General features: G+C 36.3%; 1 protein-coding gene across 1 annotated transcript; it reads left to right on the top strand.

Annotated features, from left to right (window-relative positions):
- Positions 1 to 16753: 16753 nt before the first annotated feature.
- Positions 16754 to 24094, top strand: LOC126689060 (probable histone-arginine methyltransferase 1.3). Its single transcript, XM_050384087.1, has 15 exons — positions 16754 to 17212; positions 17770 to 17832; positions 18151 to 18253; positions 18979 to 19122; positions 19314 to 19417; positions 19563 to 19661; positions 19756 to 19825; positions 19927 to 20023; positions 20892 to 20946; positions 21474 to 21557; positions 22168 to 22245; positions 22664 to 22767; positions 22903 to 23075; positions 23153 to 23304; positions 23711 to 24094. Exons 1-15 carry the CDS (start codon positions 17012 to 17014, stop codon positions 23810 to 23812), a joined length of 1629 nt encoding a protein of 542 aa, XP_050240044.1. The 5' UTR covers positions 16754 to 17011; the 3' UTR covers positions 23813 to 24094.
- Positions 24095 to 24240: the final 146 nt, after the last annotated feature.

The raw sequence follows: 24240 nt of genomic DNA, 5'->3' as shown, positions 1-24240 counted from the left end.
TTGACTTTGGCATCGGAGACGTTGTGGCAGGCACCACATCGGTGACCACCTTAAGAGAGTTATCTTACCATTTTCAAGGTGATATGAACAAAGGAACGGCTCCAACTAGACGCACACACAACGACTGATGAGTTTGCACTTCATCAATTTGGCACTGTCTGTGGGGAACAACATTTTCGTACTTCAATTCAAAAGCGTAGTTTCCAATTAACTTCTACATTCAGATGGAGTTCAACTAGGATTCTGCAGCATTAGCTCTACAGGTCCAAGCTCTTGCAACTACCATTGAAGAACTCACTAGGCAGAATCAAGAAATGAGGCAACGGCTTCAACAGGAAGAGAACCGGTCTAGAGCCAATCAAGAAGACGAGGGAGAAAGTTATAGGAGGAATGATCGTCAAGGACCGACTACTCCAGACGAACAAAACTCAGATCTACTCTGGGAGATGAGGAAGGAGATGGATGAGCTGAGAAACGCCATTAAGGAGAAAAGACCGAACCTGGATAGAATGGTCAAGGCAACAGATCACCCTTCACCATGGCAGTCTTGGAATGCCCTGTACCGTCGAAGTTTTGGTTGCCTCAGCTTGAGTCGTTTGTCGGACTTAAGGACCCTCAGGACCACCTCAACACCTTTAAGACGACACTAGGCCTTCAACAGCCTCTTGACGAAATATTGTGTCGTTCATTCCCTACCACTCTCAAAGGAGCTGCAAGGGAGTGGTTCATAAAGTTACCGACATCGTCCATCAACAGCTTTGAGCAATTGAGCAACGCCTTTTTGAGCCACCTCGTCAAGAGACAACGTCCTAAGAGGCCAACAGACTACTTACTCACCATTAGACAAGGGGAGAAAGAAACCCTGAGGTCGTACATGAAACTCTTTACCCGGGAGACCTGGAGGTAGATGAAGCTGACGACAAGGTGGAGTTGACGACCTTTAAGGCGGGGCTAAAGTCCCGAGAGTTCGTGGTCTCGCTAGCGAAGAATCCTCCTAAGACAATAGCAGAGATGCTCCTGAAGGCACATAAATACATGAACGTTGAAGATGCATTAACCGCCATGAAAGACATAGAAAAACTGGGAGATAAGGGAAGGAAGGATGACGATCGCAAAGGACAAAAAAGGGAGCATCTAGATCGTTGAACTAATGACGGGGGTAGAAGGAAAGACGAGAAAACTCCCAGAACAGTAAAATTCACTCCTTTAGTTATGCCTGTTGATAAAATTTTGACGCAGATTAAGGATGAGCACTACCTCAAATGGCCAAGGCCGTTACATTCATCCCCTAATGTCCGTGACAAGAAGAAGTACTACCGGTTTCACAAGGATATGGCCACTACACAGAAGATTGCCGGGATCTAAAGGAGCAGATAGAGAAGTTGATACGGAAAGGAAATCTGCAAAAGTATATAAAGAAAGGGGAGTCTAGCAGGTTCAGGGACGGTAACAAAAATTAACGCTAGTCCTCGCCCAAAGACAAGGATCACACGTCCCAGCCTCCTCAGAATGTGATCAGGGAGATAAAGACAATCGCAGGAGGGCCATTTACAAGCGGGTCATTTAGAACCCTTAAGAAAGCATGTCAAAGGTAGGTGAACAGTGTTCACTTGATACCCCCGTTTAAGCAAAGACGGACGGACCAGGACATGTCTTTCAACAAGGAAAATGCTAGGGGAGTGAAGCAGCCTCATAATGATCCCTTAGTCATAATGCTCACGATAGAAGGATTCAATACCAAGAGAATCCTCATAAACAATGGTAGCTCTGCAAACATCATCTATCTTCCCGCTTTTCAGCAGCTAAAGCTAAATCTAGGAAGACTGCGCCCATTTGACTCCCCCCTCGTCAGTTTCAGTGGAGACAGAGTATATTTCAAGCGCATAATGACATTGACAGTAACAGTGGGGACCTACTCGAGGCAGTTGACCCGTCAGTTAGACTTCTTGGTGGTAAACTGCCCCTCATCTTATAATGTGATTATTGGGAGGCCCACGCTCAACCGATGGAAGTTAGCCATGTCCACCTATTGCCTAAAGATAAAGTTCCCAACTGAGAATGGTGTTGGCAAGGTAAAAGGAGATCAAGTCCATGGGAACCTGATTTCAAACAGATCAGGTAAAAGGAGATCTATTTGAGCTAAGGAATCGGATTTTGAGACTGTGTTGAAGAGGGGGCCATGGTTTATAGGTGGCCACTTCCTTTCCATACGTCCATGGGAACCTGATTTCAAACCGGCGTTGGTGAATGTGTCATCAATTGCGGTCTGGATTAGATTTAATGAGTTGTCGATAGAGTATTACAATGCTGAAGTAGTCTATTTGATTGGGAAAGCCATCAGAAATGTTTTAAGGGTGGATTCCCATACTGCAGCAGAGGATAGAGGTAGGTTCGCTAGGCTGCGTGTTCAAGTAGATGTTACTAAGCCTTTAGTAACAGCAGTTTTGATTGGGAAAAATGAGCAACCTGTGAGCTATGAAGGAATACAGTCGCTGTGTTTTGATTGTGGCCGAATGGGACATAAGCGAGAAGACTGCCCATATTCAATCCGGAAAGAGGTAGCGCTGAAAGAGACGGCGACTATGGAGCTGGGAAAGGATCGTACAGAGTCATGCAATTCCCATGGGGCATGTGCGGACAAGGGAGGTGTGGGGTCCAGCGAGATCGTGCTTGAGAATGGACAACAAAATGTGGGTGAGAACGTACATGATAGTACATATGGCCCGTGGATTATGTTCTCACGTAAGGTGAGTGGAGCAAGAAGCCAAAGGAGTAACAGGGGACCACCTGGGCAGGAGAATGATTAGGTTAAGAGTAGGGTCACTCGTAGTAGTTTTGTGAAGGATAAATGGGCTAGTGTAGGGTCTACAAGGGATGAGCAAGTCGCTGGGCCATTGAGAGAGTCTAAAAGGAAAATGGTCCCAACCAAGGTGACGGCTGAAGCATTGGGGGAAGGTAGCAATATGGGCTTAGACGGTTTTAAGGATTTGAGGGACCTAAGGATTTGAAGGGCCTAAGGCTTGCGCGCTAAAGCCCAAAATTGTCTGCGATGGATTCAAAGTTGAATCTGGCCAACTCGGGCTCTAAGCCCAGTCCGCATGCTTCTAGTAAGGAGAAGAAAGCTCTAGCACTGTCTAAGGTATTGACTAATGTGAAGGGCTATAGGGTGAGTTCCTCTAATCACAAAGCCGCCACTGAGCCTTTCCTTTTCACATCTCCTAACTGTGCTATTGCCAATGGAAGCTCTGAGCTAGAAGTCGCCTTTAAAGATGGCGAAACCAACAATGAAGGGGATTTTATGGGCAAGCATGGTAGAAAGAATGGTGCTGTTGCGCTTAGAGGAAAAGATTACCAGAGATTGGGTAGGTCCGAATCGGAAGTGGGGTTGGTCCGTCACTAGGAAACGAAGAGCATGGATAATGATTTGTCCGAGAATCGCCGTAACTGGGTTGACCCTTGTGTGGATAGGTGTGAACCTTCCATGGGGGATGTGGCCATCGGAGCTGTTGAGTCTGAAGGAGGTTCGACACTTGGTGTGGTCAGCCATACCCAAAATTTATGTGATGCTGAGGGAAGCCTTGAAGAGGGTGGAGGTAAAGCCGCTACCTCCTGTTGACTTGTGTCCCTGCTTAAAGCTTATTATCCCCATGAATATTATTGCTTGGAATTGTAAAGGTGCACGGAAAGCCGCATTTAGAAGTCATGTTAGAGATTTGGTTTGCATCCATGATCCAGCTATTTTAATAGTGATGGAGACTCGTGTTGGTGGAGAGAGGGCGAAGGCGATTACTGATGAATTGCCGTTTGATGGAGCTATCCATACCGATGCCATGGGCTATGCTGGTGGGTTATGGCTGCTGTGGAATGGAGATAGATTGGAGATCAACTAGTTAGCAATTACTGAACAAGAAATTCCTGTGACTGTTAAGGTATGCTCTTCTAACCTTAACTGGTTATTATCTGCAATCTATGTTAGCCCAAGGTGTGCTGAAAGGCAGGTGTTATGAGGGAATCTTAAAATAATGGCGGACCTTCACGATTTGCCATGGGTAATGGCGGGTGACTTTAATGAGCCACTGACGGAGGGTGATAAATTTGGAGGAAGGGGGGTGAGTGTTGATAGAACTCTCCATTTTAAGGAATGTCTGGATGCTTGTAGTATGATTGATATATGTTTTTTGGGTCCGTGGTTTACCTGGACTAATAGGAGAGATATTCAAGCTCTTATTCAGGAGAGGATAGACAGGTTCTTTGCCAATTCCCAATGGTGTCTGATGTACCTGGAGGCCCGTGTGGCCCATCTCACTAGGTGCCACTCCGATCATTGCCCCGTTTTGTTGGAATTGCAACCGAGAAATCAGGAGAATAGGAGGAAATTATTTAAGTTTCAAACTTGTTGGCTATCTAATTTCAACTTTCCTTCCATTGTTACTTAAGCCTGGAGTCATAGCCCGAGTCTAGCACAGGCTATTGAGCTTTTCACTAATGAGGCTACCAGGTGGAATAAAGAGCATTTCAGTAACATTTTTACTAGGAAAAAGACTATTATGGCAAGGTTAAATGGTATTCAGAGAGCTATGTCAGTTAATCCTTCAGCTTTTCTCCTTAACCTTGAAAATGAACTCCTAAAGGATCTTGATTCTGTGTTGAACCAGGAAGAGGAGCTATGGGCGTTAAAATCGAGAGTTAATTGGATGATTCAAGGGGATAGGAATACGGCTTTCTATCATGTGTCTACCTTGGTGAGAAGGAAGAGGAATAAGATTTTGGCTATCAAAAACTCAGTGGGTGAGTGGTTATATAAGGAGGAGGAAGTCAAAAATTTTGTGATGAAGGGGTATAGGGATATTTATACTACTTCTTTCTATTGTGACTCCTTACTGCATCCTCGAATTACTTCTTGGCAGGCTAGGCTGTCGGAGGAGGAAAAATGTAGTATTAGCGGGGAGGTGACGGAAGAGGAAATAAAAGCCGCATTATGGTCTCTGAAAGCTTTTAAGGCTCCTAGGTTGGATAGGCTGCATGCTGGTTTTTTCCAAAGGTTCTGACTCACTGTGGGTAGCTCAGTTATGTCTGAAGTTAAAAAAGTTTTTGCTGAGAGGAGAGTCCCGGAGTACCTCAACACAACTCTTATTGCTCTTATTTCGAAGATCCAAGGTCCGGAGACGCTCAGTAATTATAGACCTATCAGCTTGTGTAATATAGTGTATAAAATAGTGTCGAAGATTATTGTCGCCATATTGAAACCGTATTTGGATAAGCTTACCTCTCCTTGTCAATCAGCATTCGTGCCGGGTAGAAAGGGTATTGATAATGCCATTATAGCGTAGGAGGTCATCCACTCCCTTAGCAAAAAGAAGGGGAAAGTGGGATACATGGCTTTGAAGATTGATCTTGAGAAGGTGTATGATAAATTGGAGTGGAGTTTCATCCGAGATATGCTTATTAGGGTCAATTTGCCTACTGATCTGATTGATACTGTTATGAGTTGTGTAACGATGGTCTCCATGTCAATTGTTTTTAATGGGGAAGCTCTGGATCCAATTTTTCCATTAAGAGGGTTAAGGCAAGGGGGCCCTCTTTCTCCCTATCTCTTCATCCTTTGTATTGACTTCCTTGATCAGCTTATTGAGGAAAAATGTAGTGCTAAACTTTGGAATCCGATTAAAGTCTCTCAAAGAGGGCCCTCAGTATCCCATTTGATGTTCGCGGACGATTTGGTTCTCTTTACCAAAGCAGATAATATTAATTGATGTACCATTAGAGATGTGCTAGATGAGTTTTGCAAAATGTTAGGGCAAACAGTTAGTGATTCAAAGTCGAGGGTGTTCTTCTTTCCCAATGTTGATATGGATGATAGATTTACCTCCACGCCTTGCTTAGGAAAATACTTGGGTATTCCCATTAGGCAGCCGTGTAGATCTTCTCGTGAGTATAATTTCATTCTTGATAGAGTGAAACAGAAATTAAAGGGTTGGAAAGCAAATTTGCTCTCTCTGGCGGGGCGTGCGATTCTCATCCAAGCTTCCTCAGCGGCTATTCCTTCCTATGTAATGCAGTGTGCTTCTCTTTCGGGTAGAGTGTTGGATGGTATAGATCGGGTTAACCGTAATTTTCTGTGGGGTACTATAGAAAATCAGAGAAATATGCACTGGGTTGGGTGGCAAAAAGTGACTAAGACGAAGGAGGAAGGAGGCTTGGGTCTTCAAACGGCTAAAGGAAGAAACACTGCTCTCTTGACCAAACTGAACTGGAGATTACACTCAGAGAAGGATTCCCTTTGGGCCAAGGTTTTAAAGCAGAAATATTGCTCTGGGAGGAGAGATAATGCTATAAATGCAGATCGGCTTCCATGTTCTCAGGTCTGGTCTGCTATGAAGAAAGGTAGGAAAGTCTTCAATAAAGGTAGTATGTGGCTGGTAGGCAAGGATAGTACTCAGAATTTTTGGTCTGGGAATTGGATCAAAGGGGGGCCCATCCGTCATTTGATTTAGGGGCCTTTGACTCATAAAGCTGATCAATTAATGGTGAAGGATGTTTTGACTGATTTGGGCTAGGATTGGAGTTATATTCCTTTTGTTCTGCCTACAGATATTAAGGATTTGATTCTAGCCACGCCGGTGCCGCTCACTAATAGAGGGGCTGATAGATTAGTTTGGACAGGCAGTGCTAGAGGCGAGTTTGATGTCAAAAGTGCATATAAGCTGGCTGTAGATTATAACAAGATGCCTTCCTTGCCGATGGGGTGGATCTGGAAATTAATACGCTTCCTAGGATCAAAACGTTCATTTAGAGATGTGTTCATGATAGTATTGGGGTGAAGGGCTGCTTGGTTAGGAGGGGAGTTGGAACTGATGATTTATGCCCAATTTGCCTAGAAGAAAAGGAATCGATGTTGCATGCTCTTTGTGATTGTCCTCGGGCTAGGGCGATTTGGTTGCAGCTGGGTGTTAGGAATATGAACCAAGACTTTTGGAGGAGCGAGCTACAAGAGTGGTTTGCTTCGAATGGGAGTTTGGGCAGTAGGACCATGCACGGTAAATCCCAGTGGAGCATGTTATTCTCCTTTGCCATTTGGATGTTATGGAAAAGTAGGAACCGGGTGGTCTTCACGGGTAAAGCTCTGAACCCGAATCTTTTGGCTGAAATTGAGAATCATGTAACTAAATTCATGTATTGTGTAAGCTCTCCGAGGTGCCCCGTGCCAAGAGTGGTTGTTGCGTGTCGTTGGGAGAAGCCTCTAGAGGGCTGGATAAAGCTAAATTCTGATGGGTGCGCTGCTAGTAATCCAGGTCTTGCTGGTTGTGGTGGTGTAGTGCGAGATAGCCATGGGGATTAAGTCACTGGGTTTTCACGGCACATAGGGAACACGAATAGTTTTGTGGCTGAGTTATGGGTTTAAGGAATGGGCTAATGTTGTGCAACAATTTGAACATTCCTACTCTTATAGTCAAAATGGACGCTAAATCCATTGTGGATATTTTCTGCAGAACTGGCTATGTCAATGAAGTGATTTCTCCTATATTGGATGACTATAGAATGCTTATCAACAATTTCCAGCAGATTCAAGTCAATCATGTGTTCCGGCAATTGAATCGTTGTGCGGATGCTTTTGCTAGAATAGGGGCTGATCAAGTTTTAGAGTTTAGGTCCTTTGAAAGTCCGTCTGTGGACGTTTTTGACCTTGTTGAGCAAGATAAATCTAGGTTGTACTTTAACAGGCTTTGCCTTGTTCCTGGTTAGTTTGTTTTATGAAGTCTCCTTTTCACCAAAAAAAAAAATATATATATATATATATATATAGTGGAGCCCATAAATAGTGCAAAAAGTGTAGTGGGGTCCATAAATAGTAGCAAAAATAAGCTAAATAATAAAATAATTTTAATTTTTCATTGGTATCCAAACACACACTTAAGCTTCGTTTGAATAGCATCTCTCACGTCCACGTTCTGCCTTTTTTTTTTTTTTTTTTTTTTTTTTATTTAAAACCAGCGCCTATTGCACTGTTTAGGGGACATGAACGGTGTAAATAGGCAAATGAATAGTAGTTTTAAAAGTGAATAGTAATTGCCTAACTGGAAAATGATTTTTTATTGTTTTCAGTTTTTAGTTTTCAGCAAAATAAGCGGTATCTAAACACACACTTAATCACCTCGAGCAACATAAAATCTGATTTGTAATCAAACAAGAGACAAGTCAACGTGTTTTGGTGTAAAATGATGGAGAGCGTTGAATAAGGGTGTGTATATGTTACAAAGATGAGAAATTAATGATACCAAAGTCACCCACCAGGACATGAGATTGACTTTATAGATACACATGATGATGATAAAGAATTTTTGAGTTAGCAGCATTTATAGATACACATGATGATGATAAAGAATTTTTGAGTTAGCAGCATTTATAGATACACATGATGATGATGATGATGAATTTTTGAGTTAGCAGCATCAGAGAATATTGATAGTGAGCCTTCCCATGCTTTACTTGGCAAATCTTGGATTGATTTTCAGATCATAGTAAAATAGTAATCGATAGCTTTCCAGTTATCTGTAATTCAAGATATGTATTTGCATATAATTTCTCGGAATGAAATGTAAGTACCAAATCTTAAGATTTGTTCTTTGGGGGATTTATCACCTTTGTATTTAATCTAATGGAAAAGGAGTTTCTTCTAGTCATTGTAACTCATAACACAAAGTTGCAAAAATTTGTACACTCTCACCCTAATTTATTTTAAGCCCAGCTGAATTTAGCTTCTAAACTTTGAAATGAAAATAAATAAATAAATAAAAAGAAGCAAGTCCAACATTAATTTTTTGATCTTAAATCTAAAAAATAAAAGCCCACAATCTATCGAATGAAAAAAATCATTAAAAAAAAAGAAAAAAGAAAAATGAAGCCAAACCAAACCTTGGGAGCAAAACGCACTGCTCCCTCACTATGCCCTGCCCTCTTCACTTTCACCGTGTGTGTGTTTATTAGTTTATAGTGTTCTGATAAACTCTGTTTCACCGTGTGTGTACTGTGTAGTTAACTGGTCATAGTGTTTTGATAAAAACCTTTTGAGCTTTGAGTTTTTGTCTTTTTGTCTTTGACTGTCAGTTTCTACGTGTGTTTACTGTTTGTATTGTTAAGTGTTTTTTTGAGTGGATCAGTCAGTGGGGAGCATTAACACTAAAAGACAACGAAAGTATGAAACAATTAATCAATCAGTCAATCAGTGGGGGCTGTGCGATATAAACTAATAAATTAAATTAAAGAATCGCAAAGAAAATACAAAAAATTGCTCAAAAATGTATTGTGAATTAAATAAAAGAATTGTGAAGAGTAAAGGACATAAATTAATAAATTAAAGAATTCTAAACAATAATAATTAATATGCTTATTATATTTAGAAGTAATAGATAATTTTTAAATTTTAATTTTAGCAATAGCAATCAGTAAGTTTAAGAAAAAATATGTCAAATGAACTTTACAGTTTATTTTTTATTCTTTTACTAGTATTATTGACAAATTTGTAATAACAAACAAAAGATCAGTAAATGAATGATTGTTTAGTTGTATATATTAAAAAAAATGTAGCTAGTAAGATTGATAATAAAACTATTATGTAATGATTTTAAAATATAAAACCTTAAAAGACAATTATAAAACTTTATGTATTTGAATACATTTTTTTTTTTAATGTTGTTATATTCATGTTCTCTATCATTTTAAATTTTATATAATTTATATTTCTTATTGATCCTCTACAAAAATCCTGAAACCTCAGTTGTGATAAACTTATACAGATAGTCTATTGTTTTCTCATACATGGAGAAGCAGCTTTTGTCATTTAGCGGGCTAAATTAAAAGTTGATAATAAGGAGCATTTTATCAAACATTGCCCAAAATATATTTTAAGGTGGGAACGGCTGTAAACTAAGGCGGGTCTCTAAAGTAGCTAGAATGTGAGAAATGATGTCAAAAGACTCGGAATTGAATTGGCAAAATCATACAACAATCAAAGTCCCAAAATTGACATAATGATAATGGTAACATTATCGTTATTATTATTTTTGTTTTATTGTGGGATGTCTTTGTTTCGAACATGGGAACAGATCACTGAGATCTGGCGTAAGAATACATGTTTAGACAAAAATGCAGGCTGCATAAAGAAGCTGATAAGAAAAATCTAATGGCATAGGATTCGAATGGCCCTCTATGCAAGTTTAGAATCTTTAGATCGAGTTTTTCAACAAATTCCTATTGCAAATATGATTCTATCTTTCAATTTTGCAACCAAGCCTATTGAGACAACATTATCTACAACTAAAATCAAGGCATTGGATGATCATCAATTATTGCCACTGGAATCTCCAAAGCAATATTTAAGAGTTCTCTTGTAATCTAAATACCTGCACTTCAGAAGCAATCTGATAGCATATAAGAATTCTCTTGTAATCCAAATACCTCCAAAGCAATATGATACAATAACATTTGAACTTATGGCCTATGGGTTCATTTCATGATAATATGATGAATAATCTTTAATATTTACCATCAAATCAATGAGTCTTTTTTAGTACATCCAATGACAACAAATTTAATCTGTTGAGTTAAGTGGTGCCCGCTAGTGTCCATTCCATTATTAAATGTGGATCAAAATATTGGTCAAAATTTTCAACTACACATTTATCAGTCGACATGAACCTCTAGGAGATTATGATGAGTAAAAATGATGTGATTGGCAAAGTTGATGTCTATACGAGATAAAGAAAGTGTAGGTCGACGAGATTAAGATTGGTGTGACGTGACAAAGTTGATGTCATGAAGGTGCAAACTGTGAGTAGGAAAGACGTGTATAGAACAATGAAAATGAATGTGCGGGTGAGTGGAAGGTTAGTGTGATAGCAGTGAAGGGCTAGTGATTAGGGGTGTCAATTCGGATTAGCATGTCGGGTTCGTGTCGTGTCAAGGTAGGGGTATTTGACTAAGTGTCCGTTTGAATTGAGCTTATTTTTGTTAAAACTGAAAATTGAAACTGAAAACACTGTAACAAAATAATTCTTAAATGCGTGAATAGTATCGTGGAACCCATTTTTAATGAAAAAGTTGCTGAAAAGTGGAATTTGTGGGTCCGTGAACAGTGCACAAGTGCACTGTTCACGGTTGACTTGGTCAAATAGTGCGGCTGGGAAAAAAAAAAAATCAGAAAACGCAGCCCAGGATTCAGCGGAAAACGTTGAATCCAAACGGGCACTAAATGGCTCAACCCTAACCCGACCCATTTAATAATCGTGTCATGATCCTTCAACCCTAATCCGACCCGTTAATAAGGCGAGTTGACCTGACCCAATCCATTTGACACGCTTAATAAACGAGTCATGTTGGGTTGACACGAATGTAACACAACCCATTTCAACCTGCATAATATTAAATATAATATCCATCTAGAGATAATTTTTTTTACATTTCAAAAAGCAGTGCATACACTTCAAGTCTTCAACTCACATTCAAAATAATATAGTTCAACAAAAATATAACATTCATCTAAAAAATAAGTTCTTTACGCTCCAAAAGAATTGCTTACACTTCAACCCAAATTCAAAATAACTAAGTTTAACAAAAATAAAATAATATAGTTCAAGAAAAATATAATATCCTTAGAACTCATCAAATGCTAAGTATCAATATTGAAAGAATTTGAGTAAATAGTAGATTAATCCTGACTATGACCACGATTATCATCCATAGATTATTTGTTGATGTCCAAATTCATAACATCTTCCACAAGCTCATCCAATTTCATTTGTACAAGTTCTATGCCAAAAAAAAAAAAAAGTATTAGTAGTTCTAGTGTCTGTAAAATTTCAATTTCCAATTATATCCCTTGTAATTTTTTGTAATTACTCACTTTTCTTTTTAAATTTTAAATATATGTTGGATATAAAAGGTATTTAACAAATTTAAAATAAAATAAATATTTATTTGTTATACGAGTTAAATGAGTTGTGTTAAGTGGGTCATTTCGGGTTGACACAAATAAATTGGCATATCAAACGTGTCTATTGCGGGTTATACAGGTTGACCCGCTTATGACCCGCTTATGACACGCTTCTTATCGTGTCGCTTTTGGGTCGACCCATTTATGACCCAAACCCATTAAGGTCCAACCCTAACTCGAAAAAACCCGTGTCGGGTTCGTGTCATGTTCACGGGTTGGGTCAAACATTGACACCCTTACTAGTGATCTGGTCAAATGCGAATTTAATAAGAACTAAATTGAAGAATGGACTCGCAAAGGTTAAAATGAGTGGAAGTAGCTATGCTAGTGATTTGAAGTTAAGATTTCAACAATAAGGAGAATGGTTTCATATAAGTAATACTACAAGTACAACTATTTTATAACATTTTTCAAAATAGTTGAACACACTAGTTTTTATTTGTTTTCATTTGGATACCACCTTTAATATCACATTTTTAACCTACAATTAACAACTTATTACCTTGATAGTTATGAAATTATGTGTTTCTAAATATATTATCTTCGAATCATATAGGAGGAGATTGCTATGAATTTAGAAATTGTCAAATGTGAATAGTATATATTCAATATGTATATCTAACTCTTTATATTGTGAGAAAAAGGTTTAGCATAACCTCATTCTATATCTACTTAATCAACGTCTGTTAACTTTCTTTCAAGTTTTTTTCACCAAAAAATAAAAATAAAAATAAAAATCTTTAAATTATAAATAAATACCATTCCATTTTTTCTTAATTTGTGCCCCCGGGGGGGGGGTCCGTAAAGCATTCCAATGGTGTTTAATAGCATTGATGCAACAAATAGAAAATTTTGGTGGAAGGCAAGTCCAAGAAGGTAAGCATTTTGCTTTTAAACGCTGGGACATGCTTTTGTCTACTAATAAAACATGGAAGACTCGGCTTTTGTAGATGCAAAGACTTAATTTGGCAATATTTACAAAGGTAGTTTGGAAAGTTGCCACAAATCACAATGGCCTATGAGTTGGGTTATTAAGAAGCAATTCTAACTTTTAATATATATATATATATATATATATATTTTTTTTTTCTTTTTTCTTTTTTAAAAGTTATGAAGAAGCAAATATCAAATCAGGGACAACTTGCTTGAGGGGATAAGTCCAAAAATGCCTCTGAATAGAGAAAGCTAAAAATTCAGTTTTAAAGTAGGGAACTTGTTTTCTAGTTGGAGATGGGTTAAGTATTAATGCTTGGGAGGAGGCTTGGGTACCTTGGCTTAGGATTTTAAACCAAAACTGAAGCGAGGATTGGTAGAAAGAAATTCATTATTAATTTGTGGCAAATCCTGATTAATCCAACATCAAAATTATGGAATAAAGTGAAGTTCAAAGAGGTGTTTAATGAGGAATCTATTCAGGCCATGCTTAGACTTACCTTACCCTGACTTGATAAACCAGCATGTGGAGTGAATGAATCAAGTGAATTGATTTAACCAAGATGGGCATGAGTGATGGGCTACACTTATGGAGGAAGCTATGGAAAGTAATAATCCACGAAAACTTCAAAGTTTTGTTGTGTATAATTGCTATGGATATCTTGCCAAAGCTTAGTGAATTATGGGAGGTCATTGTATAAAAAGCATGAAACATCAAATGCTTAAACCCTTTGGAGATTTGGGCCAAATCTAGTAAGGCTTAGTAAGAATACGTAAAGGTATCAAAGATTAATACTTAGACAAAGTCAGTGAAACCTAATACAAAATGGCTGAAGCCACCTATGGGAATTTATAAGTTAAATTGTGATGCAGCCAAGGGCGACTTAATACATTTGGGGTTTTGGGGGCTCAAGACGAAAAATGAAATTAAGGTTTTTTTTTTTTTTTTTTATATATTTAAATATGACTTAAAACAAATAAATATTATTTAAATTCTATTATCTTGTTTTAGATGCAAAATTATTACTAATTAACATGAATCATGTAGAAATTTTTTTTATAGAAAGTCTATAGATACAAAAAATTTAACAAAATTTTTCATACCTGTTGATGTGATAAAATGATAGTGGTAAGTAAAAGAGTAATGTTAGTAGTGAACCTAGGTGAGAACTAGTAAAAATTCGTCAACTCAATTATTGTAAAAAATGTTGTGATTTTTTTTGTATATTATTTTTATTTTTATTTTTTGAGAAGTGCTACATTCACAATAGAACTCATCACTGAAATTATTTTTTTGCCATCGATAATAGCCTGTAACAACTTACTACTTAGAATTTTTTATAAAAATGTTGTCAAATTTTTTGTAAAAGTAGTATTTTTATCTTCTTTTTTTTCTTATTTTTCATTTGACAAAAAATATTATTTAATTTACTAGCTAATATTTGGCTTAATTAAATTAAAATTTGGGGCCTTTTTTTTATTCTTGGTGCCTTAGGTAATTGCATCAATTGCATTTAGTTTTAAGCTGGCACTGATGCAGCCTTGTAAACAAACAAAACAATAGTAGAGCATTATGGATATGGAGAACATTAAGTTTCTTTCAATTGAATTTAATTTTTGTTTGGGCAAGTACATTTGCTAATAGAGCTACCCATTGGCTTGGCATGGAGGCTTTAAAAATTAGTGTGTTTTGAAGTTCTGATCATTTTTTCCCCATAAAAGCTTTTGAAGCTGGCTGGGGAAATTTTTGTAAAAGCTTTTGTTTTTCAGCAAGAAAAGAAAAGGAAAGTAGTACTACACTGTAACTAGTAGGCAAACAAATATCCTAAAAAAACAAGTAGGCAAACAATTATTTTGATTTTTGAAAAAAGTATTTTTCTCATATGATTTTGGAAACTGAAAAAGTAGTAACTAAAAATTCTCAGTAAATAAAAAAGAAGTCATAGATAACACATGCTGTCAATCCGATCACCTAAATCTGATGATGTATCACGTTTCTTTTCTTATTATATACTACTAGTACAATTGAGTTGATGTTAAAATAAAAATACGAGGCAGTTTTGTACGTGTTTTTGTCTCGACGTAAAAAGGATGTACAAATTGTCCAACACATTTACAAACATGGGACACACTGTAGTATAAATATATTTTAAGAATTTTTTTAATGAAAAATTAAAAAAGTTTCTTAAAATAATTTACTAATATATATCCTTAAGGTATATATTAATTATTCATTTTTTGAAACATTGTATTAGGAAATGAAAAAGTTGTCAAAAAAATTATAACTTTTTCATTTTTCTATAAAAAGTTTTCTAAAATAAATTATTAATATATGTTCTTAGAACACACATTAGTATAATCATATATATATATATATATTACATTTACTTTATTTTTATTATTTTATATTAATTAATTAATTTTCTGGCAAAATAAATCTTGAAAAGTTACAACATTGCAAAATTAGGAAATTATTTCACTACTGGCTAGTTTCCTGTTTTCAGTTAAAACTACATTTAGCATTTTTAAAATGTAACAAGATAATGTTTTACTCCCATATTGAAATAATAAGTATTGTTTTATTTTATTTTATTTTATTTTTTTCTTGTTGAGTAATGCTATAGTCACAAACTATTTTACAACATTTTTACAAAACGTTAATATGACCAACCTCTTATTGGTTTTCATCTAAGTCCATCATTAGTATCACTTTTTTATTTACCAATAATTACTCATCACATCAATAGTTTGTAAAAAAAATTGTAAAATAGTTTGTATCTCTGACATTATTCTTGTTTTATTGGATACCAGATAAGGTTACAGCTTACAAGCCACAGCAAAATTAGGTAAATGTTTCACCTGCCATTACGGCTAGTTTCCTGTTTTTAGTTAAAACATTTGGCACTTTTAAAATGTATAAAGATGGTAGTTTGTTGCCCTTAAAAAAGAAAAGAATTTCATAACACCTTGTTTATAGTTTATCATTATAGCATTCTATCGTAGACTCGTAGTGACAAAATGAGATACCATTACTTATTATTCTTCTAATAAAGGTAAGTAAAACGTCAAAAATTTTGTAGCATAATTGTCATTTTCTGCTATTTCTAACATAAATATTCAGGGTTCAAAATTTTAAATCCTCTCCCTTAACAATTAAATAATAACTACAAAAAAAAAAGTTATACAAATTCCATAAAATCTCATTTTTACATAATTTAAAAGAGGTAGTTACTAATTAGTAGACAATTTTACCTCAGTTAAATTATTAAAAAAAAGTCATGTAAAATTACACTTATTCATCATAATTTTTCTATTGATTGAGGTAATGAAATGATTTAATTTTAAAATTTAAAATTAATAAAAATTAGATTGCAACCTTTTCAATTATCAAAAGCCAAATTCAAACTATCTATTTTCCTAAACAAAATCATTACCAAAAGAAACAAAAAGAGCCAAAAAAAAAAAAAAAAGTACTATTTCAAATTCCATGTACAGAGTGGTACACCACCAAAGTCACAAAACCCTTCCCACTTCAGACCCACGTGTCAGCCAACAGTGATATACACATCTAACGCCCACTTCAAGCAACCAATCCCATCACGCTTTTGGGCCCCACAATCAAATCAATCTTCAAAATCAAACGCATCAGATACTTTCATTCGCAACCCAATCCATCTCGGCCCAATCAAAACTCGAAACCTCATCGAATATACCAAAACCCACGTGTGAGCACATTACACCCAAAAATCAACGACAACAAAAGAGAAGAGCGCGTTTAAAACCCAATGGCACAAGAGAAAATAGAAATACACACAGAGTATAAAAGCCAAAGGCTTTAGTGTTTCTTAGCTTTCTGTCTCTCCCTTTGGCTTTGGCGGCTCTCAAAAAATTTTCGAAGCTTTTGCTTTGCTCTCTCACTGAAACCCTAATTTTCTCTCGCAGAAGATAATTTTTTTTCACACAAAGAGACTTATAGAGACAAATATAAAGCTATAATTTCATATATATTTGTTTATCTTTGAGAGATTTTGATTTTGTTTGCATTGAAAATTGGAAATTTTTTGGACCTGAAGCTTGAAGAGGACGATAATGGAGGGTACGGTAGGGCAAAAGGAGAAACAGCACGAGTTCACTTTGGTTTCAGTCTCGGACCTCGCTTCGTCTTCTTCGGAATCTCAGTCCAAGCCTGTAGTGGCTCGGTTCTCCGACGATTCTGGACTCGCCGAGCTTCGATTTCACAAGGAATCTGAATCGGCTGCTGCTATCAATGTTGATCTTCGAACTGCTCAGGTTTGGCTTTACTCCTTACGATTTTGTTATCTGTTTCAGTTTTTTTTATTTATTGTTCGTTTGGTTGCTGAGAAAGTGGAGGAAAAGAAAGAAATGGAAAAGGAAATAGATTAAAATTTAGAGCATTATCGATGTTTTTATTTTATACTTGACTGAGCCAAATAAATTCAAGCGTTGTGTTAATCAATGTGGTGTTTGTGTGCGTGTGTGTTTTTAAGAGTGAATACTCTTTATTCTTTTCTTTTGGTTTCAACTTTGTTTTGGTTTCAACTTTGTTTTGGTTTCAGCTTTGTTTTGGTTTGATTGTTCGTTTGGTTGCTGAGAAAGTGGAGGGAAAGAAAGAAATGGAAGAGAAAATAGATTAATTATTTTGAGTATTATTGTTATTTTTTGTTATTTAGTGAATAAAATAAGTTTATTGAGCCAAATAAATTCAAGAATTCCTTATTTTATTATTTTGGCTATATGTATGCATTTTTGTTTTTTATTTATTTATTTTTAATCAGTGACGTTGTGCATAAGAGGAGTGTTTTTATTTATTTATTTTGTGTTTTCAGATATTCAAATTAAGCTCTGTTCAATCAGTTTGCTTTACTGAAGGGTCTGATTCCACTGAGGAGGTACGGAATACAATTTGAATTTATAAATGTTATAGTTTATATAGATAGATAGATAGATATATTTGTACTTTATATTGCTGAGTGAGAATGTGGTGCACTAGAAATATCCTTGCATGTGCGTAAAGATAAGTATCTTAACTTTATTTGGGTCTTTGCTTGGAAAACTGTGATCTAACCAGTGCATTTCTGCTGCATTTTACTTTTTAAAATATGCAAATTGATGATGATTAAGGTTATGTTTGATATATACTTGTAATGTAAGATTGTTGAAGCATTGTGAAATGCTCACGTCTCTTAACAGTATTACTTTTGAAGCAGAAGTCATCTTATTCAAGGGGAGTCACTGTCCAATTTAGAAACGAAGAGGAGAGCAGAGCCTTCCATTGTGCATTTAAGCAATGGAAAGAGGAAATTCTTGAAGGTGCTGCTTTGAAAATTTGCTCTCCCCTGCCCCCTTTCCACTGGTTTGAAATAGATGATCAGATAAAATGAATAGATAAACAATAAAGAAAGGAGTTGCGAAAACTTAGTTTGTTTTATAACTCCAGTTATTTCTTCGTAAGTTGGTTGAAGTTTGCAGGCAGGATGCTTATTATTTAGATTTATGAGATATGGGAAAAATGAAATGCCTCAATGTTATATCTTATTCCGATATCTTTATGCATTACAATACTTTTTTTTCCCCATCTGGTGGATATTCTCTTTAATGAAAATGGGGAGAACTTAGCATTTAATTAGATTATACAACTTACAATGGTCATTAATCTGTGGAGGAGCTAGTTTGGAAAAAAAGAATCTGAGTATCATAGTAATTTGCTAATTTGTAAGAGAAATTTTATGCGGTTAGATTCGATACAGTGATGTCATTTAGAGTAAATTCTGATTGTGCATCTGATGCCTCTTAAATCTAATCTGTGACCCTGTTGGTTGTGTGAGAGACAGAAATGTGTTTTTGGGTATCTGCAGCACCCAGTTCATATATAATGGCATAAAAAGAAAGGAATAAAAAAAATCAATGCCTATTCTTATGCTATTTATACTTTTTTCAGAGTTCTGCTTGTTCTGTGAAGTTGTGTTTTTAATGTACTTGCACATTACGTTCTATGCCTATCTTCTAATTGTTTGTGTTTTTCTCCCCTGTTTCAGGCAAAGCATTACCAAATGGAACAATTTCAGCTACTAAATGCAAGTTTGATGACAAAATAGAGGCATCTTCTGCTAAAATGTATTTCCATTATTATGGACAGTTGTTGCATCAGCAAAATATGTTACAGGATTATGTGAGAACAGGTAATTTCACCAGGCTATGATCTGTTCACCGAATTATCTTACATTACGTTCACTTTTAAATTTCTACTTGAGATAATGCTTTATGCTGCAAATTCATATTCTACGTGTACATTATCAGCTTGTACATGAATATGCCAGAAAAAAAATGGCATAGTGGATATGTTATTGAATATTGATAATCTTTGTCTCAGGAACCTATTATGCTGCCGTTATTGAGAACCGTGCAGATTTTATTGGTCGTGTAGTGGTTGATGTTGGCGCCGGCAGTGGTATTTTGTCATTATTTGCTGCTCAGGTAAACCTAGCTATTTAGCCAACTAAGTTTATTCTACCATGTATGGTGATGCTTGCATCTTTGTGTCTTGTGTGTGGATATATATATGTGGTGATTTATTTTCCCCATTTTGGTTAATCTTATTTCTCTTTTCTGCCCCAACTAGGCTGGTGCAAAACATGTTTATGCTGTGGAAGCATCTGAAATGGCAGAATATGCACGAAAGCTTATTGTTGGGAATCCATCATTGGGTCAACGGATTACTGTAAGATGTTATCATGTCACTTTTAACTTTCTGCCAATGTGAATATTTGTCGGTTATCTCATTCAGTTCATGGCACTATGTCACCTAAATATAGGTAATTAAAGGTAAAGTTGAGGAAGTTGAATTGCCAGAGAAAGCAGATATTCTGATCTCGGAGCCAATGGGTAAGCTTATAATTAACAGCAGAATCAGCTTAAAGTGTTCTCAAAATTTAGTGGTTACAGTGTGTTTGTCTGATATAGAATTTTCATTTATATGATTATAGGAACATTGTTGGTTAATGAAAGAATGCTAGAGTCCTATGTGATTGCAAGAGATCGGTTTCTTGTTCCTAATGGGAAAATGTTTCCTTCAGTTGGAAGGTAAATCCAACCCTTTAAATGGCCTCTTACTTTCTGTTTGTCTGGGCTTCTTTTTACTTAATTGCTGCTAGTTTTATCATGTCTGCCTCAAATTTATACTATTCTCTTGAAATTAGAAAAATGATTTCTTATTCAAAAATAATATGCTCCCTCCTCCCCAAAATAGATGGGGGTGCTTTTCTCTTTGGATTGTTTCAATATGTATGAGTTTCCAAAAAAAATGATAGATTATCCATATAACTTCCCATGTTACCCTTCGAAAACACCATTCTTTGCCCGACTAAGGGCATTTTAGGAAGATTGTTATAATTAGTTTGTTTCATTAAAATGTGTGCCATTTGCAAACTCCTATCTATTTTGGGATAGACTACTGAATGTGTACTTTGTGCATGGGAACTATGGTTGTTTGTGATTCATTGTTGTATTTTTATGCAATTATGAAATTAGCACTTGCAGATTTAGTTGACCATCATACTGACATTCTATGTGTCCTCTTAGAAGATTTTTCAATTTAATTCTTGATACTGATAAATGTGCGTTGCTTCTATTTGTCCTTTTCTGTAACATCATAACAGCAACATCTAACGTAACTCTCATAGTCTGGTTTTTTAATTCTTGTCCTTATCTTTTTGTGTTTGCTAATTAGTCCCATAAAACTAACTCTGAAAATTTGGAGGTAGTGAAAAATGTTCAAGACCATGAATACTTTAAATATTTCATTATTATGTTGTTAGTTTATGTCAAATGAGGATCATTAGGTTTGCACTTTTTTACGTCCTCTTAGAGTGTTGTGGATTGAATTTGATTTATAATTTCTTACATCTGTTACTTTTGGGTTCTAATTATTTTATGTTGATTACTCATGTAGGATACATATGGCACCTTTCAGTGATGAATATTTGTTTATTGAAATTGCAAATAAGGTGCGTATTTGAAGTGATTTTGCTATAATTATCATTACTCTGTTCTTTGTACTTTAATGATGCAAAAATAATTAGGGCTAAATACTCAGAATTGGTATCAGTAAAATTGGAAGAGATTTATATTTTTCTAAGAGGGGCTCTTTGAGGAATATAACTGCTACCCTTTTTGTGGTTTTTCTAATCCTTTGTTACCTTTCACCAAAAGGAAAGGCAATACTGTTCCAATGGCATGGAGGTTCACTTCTTCAATGCTTAGTGTCATTTTCCTCCCTGTTAAACGTGAAAAGGAAGAAGAATTTAAGAAAAAAACAAAAGTAATTGGGTTCTGGGCTGTGATTGTGAAGCCCTTCCCCCCCCCCCCCCCCCCCCCCCAACCCAAAAAAAAAAAAAAACCTTAAACAAATTTGTGGTAAAGCTAGCCACATACATGCCTTCAGCATATTATATTGTTATTTATCTTTTCCAAGCCTTACTATCATTTTTCATTCGAGAAAATCTAATGTATTATTATTATTTTTTGGGTGCAGGCTCTCTTTTGGCAGCAACAGAATTATTATGGTGTTGATTTGACACCCTTGTATGGATCTGCATTCCAGGGATACTTTTCTCAGGTCCATAATTCTTGTATATTTCTGAAATACATCAAAGTATTGTTTCCTGTTTTGGTTGCCTTCAACAAACTTTGTCTATCTTTAAACATATGAAAGTGCATTATGAATGATCTTATGCACTGTTGCTCTGTATTTGTGTGGGTGGGACCGTGGGAGGTTGTGTTAAAGTAAACTTGGGCACCTAAAGGTCTCTTTTATCCAGTCTTATTCATTTTTTGGAGGTTAAAGCATGGTTTTTCTAGGGAACTATATGAGATATCTTCGTAGAAAGATCAGTAACACCTTTGTTTGTAAGAACTGGTTGTCAGACTGCTAGCTTGCTCCTTCACCCTGTGAAATCTTACGAAAAATTGGTGCTCCAGTTTCAGTATTAGCTCTAGAAAACTTGATCAGTCCAGTGGGATTAAAATAGAGTGGAGGACTGTATGACATGCTTTGTGAGTGATAATTAACAAGCCTGAATGCTAGGGGCGTGTTTTGCGTGTTTGCATGCCTGCATGTAGTATTTCATTGTTTGTTCTGAAGGTAATATTTTTCTGTTGTAATAACTATTTACTACAATCTGGTGATGCTTTAGTATTTGATCAGTCCTGTTTTACTCTTCACACAGCCTGTGGTAGATGCTTTTGATCCAAGATTATTGGTCGCTTCTCCAACGTATCATGTGTTAGACTTCACAAAATCTAAGGTATGACTTTTAACTTTTTGGAGATCTTGTGCTTTTTAGCTATACATGTGACATGTGACATGTCACATTTACCATGTAGAATAATACCCTTCAGACTCATTGAGATACTAGTTTTTCTTCAAAAAAGGATCCATCAGAAGTAGAATTTTTTTGTTCGTCGTGAAACTTATTTTCAGCCAAAATAGTGTAATTTAGCATGCCCTAGTGAGTTCTGCGTTTTGCTTTCAAAGCATTTAGAAATGTTTCCAAGTTTTTGACAATGCAGAGCATAACATAGAAGATGATCTTTTGTACTAAGTTTCCTCTCATAGTAGCTGTATCTTCTTCCTTGTTTAATCAAAATAGTGTATTGCTTTTGATGCTCATTGTTAAATCAGAATGCAAGTCATCCGAACTTTTTCTTTGTTTCATCCTATAGGAAGAGGATTTATATGAAATTGAGATTCCGTTGAGATTCACTGCTTCTGTGGGTGCTAGAGTGCATGGGTTGGCTTGCTGGTTTGACGTATTGTTTAATGGGAGGTAATCTGTTGAACTTGTTCAATAATCTCTACTTATACATTTGCACAGGCTAGCATCCTTCCAAATTTTCTTCACTATGCATGTATGTGGGTTCCATCTGTTTAATCTGTTATTTGGAACTGCTTTGATCTGCAGTACTGTGCAAAGATGGCTTACCACTGCCCCTGGTGCACCAACAACGCACTGGTACCAATTACGTTGTGTCCTCGCTCAGCCAATTTATGTCATGGCGGGACAAGAAATTACTGGCCAACTCCGCATGGTTGCCCACAATGCTCAGAGTTATACATTATATCTTACATTGATGGGTTTGTTTCTGTCTTCTCTCTTGTTTTTGTATTGCTGATATGTTTCTCTGGTTATCTAACAAGTTATAGTTCAACAGCTAAAATGTGGGGCCCTGGTGCTGAACAAGGAGGAATAATTCAAGCATCGTCATGCAAACTTGATCTTAAGGAGCCCTACTACAGAATGTCTCAACCACAAGCATATCCATTAGCCCAAGATCAGCAATCACATCCACTAATTAACACACAGGTATTACTTGTCATCACATTTGAGCTAAGCTTCATACTCTTGTACCCACAACTTGAACCCAACCTTCATCCTATTCTTATAGGAAGAATAGGTACTATATGAGTTTAGTTCATTGGCATAGTTGGCAATTATTCCCTCTGAAGTTCTGAACCCAGGCCCTTGTAGTCTCTTCCACCAACCCCACCCCCCCCCCCCCCCCCCCCCCCAAACCACACAGGGATTTTCCCTGTGCGCACTTATTATCACTTACAGTGTTTTTTGCATTGAGGAGAACGGAAATCAATAATTTCCACTAACTAGTTCTGGCCTGAAGTGCTACTGTTAAGTCTCAAATGTTTGTGTAATATGCTTGAGTTTATTCATATCAGCTTCTTCAAAAGGAGTGACTTTGGTTTATTATTGACAGGATATACAAATTCAATCTCAAGATTTTGAAGAAGCTGAGTTAATGCAGCACCCATCACCAAATTCAGGTGCTCAAATGAATTCCATGGCGGAAAATAATTAAATTTAGAAAGTGCCCGAGGAACATTTTTAACACGGGCATCAGTTTGTATCATAAAACCTGCTTTTCCCTTGCAAGGGCCAGGAATAGGCATCAGTCCTCCCAACTCTATTGTGACCCCCCCCCTCCCCTCTCTTTTTTCCGCCCTGCATTTAGGTCTGATCCCTGTAGATTATGGCTACATGGTTTTACTATTTATTATTTGTGTGGTGCAGCAGATCCTATACAATACATCATAATTTAACCATTTAGGTAATAAAAATACCGATTGGTGCAGAATCAAAATCTTTGGCTTTTACCATGATTTATTGATGTGGCTAATTTAAGGTATTCTACATCTGCTGCTACGTGGGAAGGGCCTTAATGCAAAAAAGTTCAAAATGTCTGGAAATATTTTAGTGGCAGAGGCACTAGGGCCAGTTGAAAATAAC

Source organism: Quercus robur, chromosome 6 (assembly GCF_932294415.1).
Source record: "Quercus robur chromosome 6, dhQueRobu3.1, whole genome shotgun sequence".
NCBI classification, from domain to species: Eukaryota; Viridiplantae; Streptophyta; class Magnoliopsida; order Fagales; family Fagaceae; genus Quercus; species Quercus robur.
Note: the sequence above shows the minus strand (reverse complement) of the source record. Positions and strands in the feature narration are given on the sequence as shown.